An 8,122-nucleotide genomic window follows, 5' to 3' on the forward strand; every position below is an offset into this window, starting at 1 on the left:
AGCATGAAACTATTTAATTTTATTTTATTTTTGTTAAATGTAACAACAGAATGGAGGTCTTGGTTCATACCAGAAGGACAATTTTAGGTTAAAAATTCTAATTTCAAGGTATGTCATTGAGTAAAGGGTTAAGATAGTAAAAAATACTGCATGTTTGTGAGCAGGTCTTAAATAAACAATTATTCATGAAACAAATAGAAAACATTAATTATTTCCTACATAATGAATATCAGGAGTGCTTGCTGTTGATTCATCTTGGATTATTTCTTCATTAAAAGGAATAGGGTCTCTTCCTAATAACTCTTTCTCTCCTAAGTTCCTCCCTCAAAATCTGCACGCCAACATCAGAAGAACGGAAAGGCAAGTTTCAAGAGTTCTGATTGGTGTAGCGGAAATATGCCTCTATCAACAATTAATTTAATAATAAACTAATAAACCTCTGGAGCACCACCCATCCTTTTTAATCAACTTAAGATTCAGGCCAGGATGAGAAGACCTGAGATAAATTCAGTCTCTATTTGATGGAGTGAATTCTAAGAACGAGTAAACCAGAAATTTGCATTCAGAAATTACACTGCAAAAACGCAGCCTAAAAAAAACAAGAAAAAAATATACAAAAATGAGGTAAATGTTGCTTAAAATAAGATGAATTATCTGCCAACAGAACAAGAAAATTTGGCATGTCAAGACTTCCCAAAACAAGTAAAAATACTCTTAAAACAAGAGGAATTCTCTGGCGTAAAACTAAGAATAAGAAGAATTTTTAAAAAAATACGTGTATTTGTACTCAATTTAAGATTTTTAATCTTACTTAGATTTCAGTTTTTGCAGTGTATGACAAGAACGGATGAATTGATCACACATATTTATTAACAATAATGGTAAACAGCATCAACAGAGGAATGGAAGCAATGATGGAGAGGTTATCTGTGAAACTGTATAATGTCTGCATGGATTTTCAATTCTAACATTAAAAAGGAACGCTAAAATGAATTAAATGAGGTGGAGCAGGAAGGAACTGCTTGGAATTAATTGGGATAATTATCTTACTTACATCTTGATAAGAATGCATTCAATAATCCTAAATTTGGATGTAAGTTCAAATTTGATCATTTAGTTAAGTTTGATGTACTGGTTTGGGACACCACAAATGTTCAGAGCGCCACCAGATCCTACTTTAGACGCTGGGTCTCCAGAGTTTGAGTCGAGCCGGGTGGTCGGGTCCCTGTTGGGCGAGCCTCCCGGGGTTTGGACCGTCGAAGCATCAGAATAGGTCTATGGCGCCCTGAACATTTAAATCTATAATAACTAAAAGATACAACTTCAGCCAAACAGAATAGAGCTTCCTACCAGAATGTCAGAGTCAATAAATCTCAGGGTTTCAAAACTGTTGCTAAAAATATAGAGATTACTGGTCAGAACAGAGGATTCTGTATCACCTCCCACTTAGAAGAAACAGACTTATCCAGTAGCTTTAATGAAAACTTTGTCAATAAATAAGACTAAATACCTTTATGATGACTAAAAATTCCAATTTATCACTTGTTCAGCATTAATGTCTCCACAGAACCCACTACACAGGACAAAGGATGTTCAAGTTGGGTCTCGCAGAATCTAACCTCAGCACACACTGAACCGATGACGAGCCTGATAATTCTTTGCATGCTGGTCCTGCACACCTGTCCAGAAGTTCTGGCTTTGTGACTCAACATGGTCTGGGTGTAATAGTCCTGCACACACCACACGGTGTGATCTGGGTGGTATCAACCTAAAAAAAATAATTCCGCACATGGTCCTGAATGGGACGAGGAGGTGTGGTGCCTCTGTACATTATGGGGTGTATTAGGAGTAGGCGGGGTGTGAGTGGGGTGACATGCTCTTTGGGAGGTGGACTTGGTGGGCTCAGGGACTGTAGCCCTTGGTCTGGGCTCTCCTCGTCTCCATCTACAAGGAGAAGAAACTCTGAAGGCAAACATGGCTGAGAATATGCAGGAAGGATTTCCCGACCCGGCTCGGTTTATTCGCCTCCTCCCGCTAAACAGCCGAGAAGGGAAAATTGTTGGTGGAAAAAGCTGCAAATAAAAAGCTTTGGATCACGCAAGGAGCAGAACCAGAGAGGCAGGAACCAAGACAGCGTCCCCCTTTCACATCTTAATAGCTCCCCAACTTTACTCACCCAGCTTTAACAAACACGACTAAAAGAAATCATCATTTGTAGATAAAAAAAAAAAAAATATTCCAGTCATTTTCCATCATTTTAATAACAAACTAAAACAGAAACAGTGTTTTAATTATGACACAAAAAGAAAACTAGCAGCTCCTTCATTACAGCAGAATGTCCAACAGAGGATGCTGCAGAGAGAACGGGTCTGAACCCGCTGCTTTCAGAACCACAGTGTCCCAAAGTAACGCCATCTATTTACGCTTCAACAGTTCCACAGGCACCATGAAGGGGTTCAGAGGAGGACACCCTTCCAACGCAGCTCCCTCCTCTGACTGGCTGGAGGAGGCGCAGCTCTGTCCTGATTGGCTCTCGGCTTCAGCACTTCTGTCTGCAGAGATTCTGCCCCTCAGCACCTCTCGTCCTTGGTTGGAGTCTGCAGGAGCCTGCAGGCCCTTGTACACCTGAAAGGTGGAAAATCAGAGGAGAAAAATGGTTCTGGAGAGACAAAAACAAAGCGGTTCCGAAAACACTTCCATAATAAAGACTCTTCTGGGAAAATGAGCTCATGGAATTTCACTCTGCAGCTATAAGTCTGTATTTTTCAGACTGCTACTGGTGCTCTCTAGTGGTACAATGAAGTATTTTCTGATCTTAACCAATGTACAAATTATACTCCAAGGCATTTTTGTCATATTTATCAAATTCAACCAATCATATTGATAGTTTCCATGATCCATCAACATCAAACAAACGGTGAAGTTTTCAGATTTAAACTTTCCGGTGAAGATGACAGCAGAACCAGCAGACATTGTTTTATGTTCCAGTGCTGCGAAGCTGATTGATCATACAGGCATGACCTTCAGGGAACATTCACATCAGCGTTTTTGATACGAATCCCAGTCTGTTGGCTTGGAAAGTCCATTTCGTTTAGGGAAATGTAAACGCGCCAAACGGAGCGCGAAGAGTATGGGCCTCTGCGGAAGTGCAAAAAACTGCAGTTCCCCCTTCATCCACTAGGGGCTCCAAAACAGAGCGAATCCCCATAGACTCCCATGTTAAAAAGATCAACTTCACAGCAGAAATACAGCCTAAATCCGTTTTCGGTTAATAGGTCAGGTTTACCTTCATGACAACTGTGGGGGGAGTGAATTTTTTTCTAACTCGACCGTTTAAAAGTAATTTAATCTCGAAGTTCGGCATATTTAGGGGTGTGTCCTTTTTGATTGACAGGTACCCAATCTCCTGCTTCAAGTCAGAAGAACGTAGAACAACCGCTGTTTTTAGCCGGTTAACAACGTGACTTAGCTTTAGCCCGCTTACCTCCGTTAGCTGGTTAGCTCCTGTTATCTCCAGGTTAGCTCGGTTAGCTCTTAGCTGTAGGCAGCTCGGAGTTTGCTCGATGTCAATCATCCACCATGACGCTCACAGCCCCCCTCTCAGCACATATTTGTATTTTCCGGGCGAGGCGACACGCATGCCCCTGCCAAGATGTCGATGGTAGGAACCGCCCACCGAGCTTCAATCAGCGCTTCAGAAACCTACGGGTCACAGAGGCTCTGCCCATCTTTTTATACAGTCTATGGAATGCGCCAAACAAACTCTGATTCGGATCAAGAAAGCGGACTCAGTCCGCCTCCATGTACAGGTCTTGATCTGTTTCAAGCAAACCAAATACAGGAAGAAGACTATACATTTGGTGTAGCATTGCATTGTGGGTAAATACATAGCGATGGCGTCCTCTGCCCTGTCTGGTTTTCATACCGCATCCATTGTTGCAGTGTATTTCTGCAGTATACTTGCATAAGACACAAAAAAAAACCCAAAACAGCCATAGTTTCGTCTCCATGTTTTCTTCTTCACGCGGGTCTTGTCCTCTTTTGCTAAACACTAGCGGAGCGCCACCTTTGGTGGGAATGGGGATATATTGTTGTAAAGGTTTGGCCCGTTTGACCAAAGTGCAGCGTGAACACGATCTCGGTCCACACGGACACGCCCCCCCTACAACTGAGCCGAGTCCCCAATCGGACCGAGTCTAGCGGACTATCCTGATGTGAATTCACCCTTAGATCAGGAGGATATACTGGAATTTTTCCAGAAATAAAAATTTAAGACTTATAGGAAAGACTTTCTGAAACTGAGCTTCTGTTCTCCCCTCTGGTATGATCTGAACCAGCTGAAACTGGTCTGCATCTGAACCCAGATATGAACCAGTTTAACTGAATGGGACCAGTGAGGAACAATCTGTTGTGCTGTTTGTTTCTGGCAGCATCTGTCCTGAAGCGCTCCTACCAACCATCAGGACTCACCTGTAGCAGGTGTTTCTTCAGGCTGTTGCAGTCCAACAGAGAAAGCTCCTCTGGCAGACTCATCAACAGGTCCAACATGATGGCGCTTTCTGGAAAAAAGAGGACAAGTTGCATTTTAGAGCAGGAGGATCTACATCTGGGATCATCTGGAGGAAGAGACGTTTTCTGCATCAGTCCAACATTTATACCTGATTTTACTCCTATTGGTCCAAAATATATTCCATCATCTCTACAACATTTTCATGACAAACATAAAACTCAAACATTTTTCAAATCTGTAAATCAGATATTGAATATCGTTAAGAAGGAGTGTAAACCAGGGGGTGTAAACTGCTAAAGAGGACGTAAACCAGTAACTAGGAAGTGTAAAGTTGGTAGCCAGGGCGTAGAAACTGGTGACCAGTAGGGTTGTGCAATATCTTGTCATATTGCATTTGTAAATTTAGTTTGGCATCAGTCGAAAATGTAATCATTTCATATCATGTGATCACACACACACGTACAATTACACACACACAAACACATATACACACATATATATATAAATATATAAAAGGTTGCGACTCACCCATGGGTGTGAGACAACAGGCCTCGTTCGGCGTCTGAATCTCAGCCAGGAAATTGTATATCTTCTCAAAGTCCACCACGTACTTCACTCCCATCATCCTTTGTGTGGAGGAATGTTTACTCATTTTCCCGGTCTTCATGTGGGGCGCTGGCTTGGGAATGGAGACTGGGGGGGTTGGCTGAATGGGGGAGGAGCTGGAGGCTACAGATGGTATGCTGGTGGACATACTGGTTGTGGGATGTTGTTCAGAGGTGGTGGGAGGTGCTGCAGAGCAGGTTGTGCTTGGTCCTGGAACTGGAGCGTGCTGTTTGGAGGCAGCAGCAGCTCCAGGAGGAGTGTTCTGAGGAGAACGCGGTCTTCTCTGCTTTACGGCGCCTGAACGGGTAAAAATATAACGTGTTAAAAATCAGTTAATGAGTTTTTCTTTATCAGATTCACCTCTAACAGGAAACACATCCCTACCTTGAACCGGCATACGAGGAAATGGTCTTAGAGGGATGGTAAAACCAGAAGGAGGATCTTCGGTGGTGGGTCTGTGGACTTGTGGGGGGTCACAGTTCCTCAGTGTGCATGGCTCCGTGGACGACACTTTCAGCATCTGAGAGACCAAGACAATGGTTGGAACCATGGACTTTATGAAAGATGGACGTCAACTGTGGATTTCTGAAAACCTGAAGCTTGGTAGGCGGTTCCAACCATCGCCATCTTAGCAGCGACATGTGTGCTGTCACTTCTGGAAAATACCAAAATAGGTAGAGATAGAACCGAGAGGAGGGCTGTGAGTCTGGGGGTGGATGATTGACACTCATCTAATTCAGAGCTGCCTGTAGGTAGCAGATAACAGAGCTAACCTGAAGCTAACCAGCTAACAGAGGTAGGCGGGCTACAGCTAAGGCCCACCGTTAGCCGGGTAAAAAAAAAAAGAAAAAAAAAAAAGAGGTTGCACTACTACCTTTTTGCAGCCTGATATCAGATACCTGTCAATCAAAAGGACATGTCTCAAATTATGCCAATTTCAAGATTAAATTAATAATAAACTGATCAGTTTAAAAAGTTCCCCCACTTCTTACTTGAAGCGGGAGATCTGGTACCTGTCAATCAAAAGGACACGCCCCTAAATATGCTGAATTTCAAGATTAAATTACTTTTAAATGGATAAATTGGAAAAAATTCACTCCCCCCACAGTTGTCATGAAGGTAAACCTGACCTATTAAACCTAAAATGTTTTTTCAAACCAGGCTGTAAACATGTTTATTTCTGCTGTGAAGTTGCTCTTTTTTTTAATATGGGACTCAGTGGGGATTGACCTCCTTTTGGAGCCCCGAGGGGATAAAAAGGAATTTCAATTTTTGTCACTGTCGCACACTTTGACTTTAGTCAGAGGCAAAGTAGTTCCTGTCGATATACAGCATGTTCCTCCTGACTTTTTAAGGGGGGTGTATGTGAACAGTACCTGACGGAAAGAAGCAGAAATGCTCTTTTCCAGACTTCCAGCCACAACTGAAGACATGTGAGTCCACTCCTCAATAGGCTTCCTGGATTTCTCCTCTTCCCTCCTCTTCCTCTTCAGGGTCAGGCTGGCCCAGGAGAACACCTTGGTCTTCAGGGAGTCCACCAGGGACTGAATCTGAGGGGGTCACAGATCTTCAGCTACACCTAACTGGTTTCTGGTCTTATTCTAGTCCAGGTTCTGGACATGTTGGTCCAGTCCAGGAGCGCATCAGGAGATTCTTACCTCTGAAGCGGACCGAGTCGGAACATATTTCCTCAGGAGGTCGTAGCGCATTTTCTCCTGGGTCTCTGCGGTTTTGCTGATCCTCCTCAGGCCGTTCAGCAGCTTCCTCTGCTCCATGTAGCTCCATCTCTCGGACGGTCTCTGCGGTTCCTGCGGGGCCGCTTCATGGCTGCTGCTGGCGGGACGTCTCCCTCGGGTCCGGGGAGGAGGCTTCATCCCAGCCGCTGCTGACCCGGAGAGGCTCTCCTCAGACAGGCGACACCAGAGCAGAATTTACAGCCGATGTGTTCTTCCCTTTTTCTACTTAAACCAAAGTTAATATATATTCTGCTAACTTCGTTTTCCTGCTCATAACAGCGCGACTGTGAATCACGTGACTCCTTGTGTTGGTTTGACTCTGACTCTTGACTCATTATCGCCCCTTAGCGGAGCGGCGGAGAAACAGGAATACTATTATAGCAGGGGAAAATTCACCACCTCTGGTATCTGACCCAAGAACTGTGGCCATTCACCTTGTTCAGTTCACATGACAGCATGACCAAGTCTGCAAAGGAGAAGCTTGCTGTCAGAAACAGACCTGAGAGTTACAGGAAAGCCAAGCCTGTGTTTTCTGTCATCAACGCAACTACAGTTCTCACAGACCTGGTAGCGCCAGAGTCTCACTTTTTTTTTACTCCGGCTGACACATGGGAAGACAATGTCAGCTACAGGAATGCACAGAAGTTTGTGAGAGTTCAGTGAAAGTGACCAGTGATGTAGCTGAGAGAGGTGTGAAACTGATGAGTGACTTTGCGACTCAGATCATAACTGACCCAGAGCAGAGAAGCTGCTTACTACAAGTCGTGGTTACCACAGGAAAAATTTGACAGTTTCAAGAAAGCCACATTAAACAAGTGACAATACATGTATTAATGACATCCTGTCTGACAGTTTTTATATGTGATATATATTGCTATAAGCGATACATGTGTCAGTGCAGTGCTATCATACTACCACATTGATTTTTTGCAGTGTGAATTTTTTGTGCTTAAAAATTAGTTAAAATTTACACAGGTGTTAATGTGTTTACAACCACATGCAAGAACATTTTTGTAGCTTTCATTTGATACAACTTTCAATGCTATAGCATCAACCTCTGGGAAGCTACAAAGAAAACAAGGACATAATATCCCAAATTTTGCATTGTTTTTGAAAAATGTCAACAATAAAACTACGTGGCTCTTGAGGCCGGCATAGCCAAGGTCCAAGATCAAAATAACTGGCATATTTAGTTAATTTAGACCTCGGAGAATGGTAAAAATAACAGTTTGCATATGTTTGATGAAAAAGGTGAAATTTGAAGAGGTCT

At 43.1% G+C, this 8,122-nt stretch overlaps 1 protein-coding gene across 1 annotated transcript; it reads right to left on the reverse strand.

Annotated features, from left to right (window-relative positions):
* Positions 1 to 2,299: 2,299 nt before the first annotated feature.
* Positions 2,300 to 7,142, reverse strand: snapc2 (small nuclear RNA activating complex, polypeptide 2). The gene is made up of 6 exons (XM_079257950.1): positions 6,775 to 7,142; positions 6,493 to 6,666; positions 5,501 to 5,636; positions 5,039 to 5,413; positions 4,471 to 4,559; positions 2,300 to 2,625 (listed from the first exon to the last, which is right to left on the reverse strand). The coding sequence occupies exons 1-6, from the start codon at positions 6,988 to 6,990 to the stop codon at positions 2,416 to 2,418; spliced, it is 1,200 nt and encodes a 399-aa protein (XP_079114076.1). The 5' UTR covers positions 6,991 to 7,142; the 3' UTR covers positions 2,300 to 2,415.
* Positions 7,143 to 8,122: the final 980 nt, after the last annotated feature.

Source organism: Telmatherina bonti, assembly GCF_933228915.1.
Source record: "Telmatherina bonti genome assembly, chromosome: 18".
In the NCBI taxonomy this organism is placed as follows: Eukaryota; Metazoa; Chordata; class Actinopteri; order Atheriniformes; family Telmatherinidae; genus Telmatherina; species Telmatherina bonti.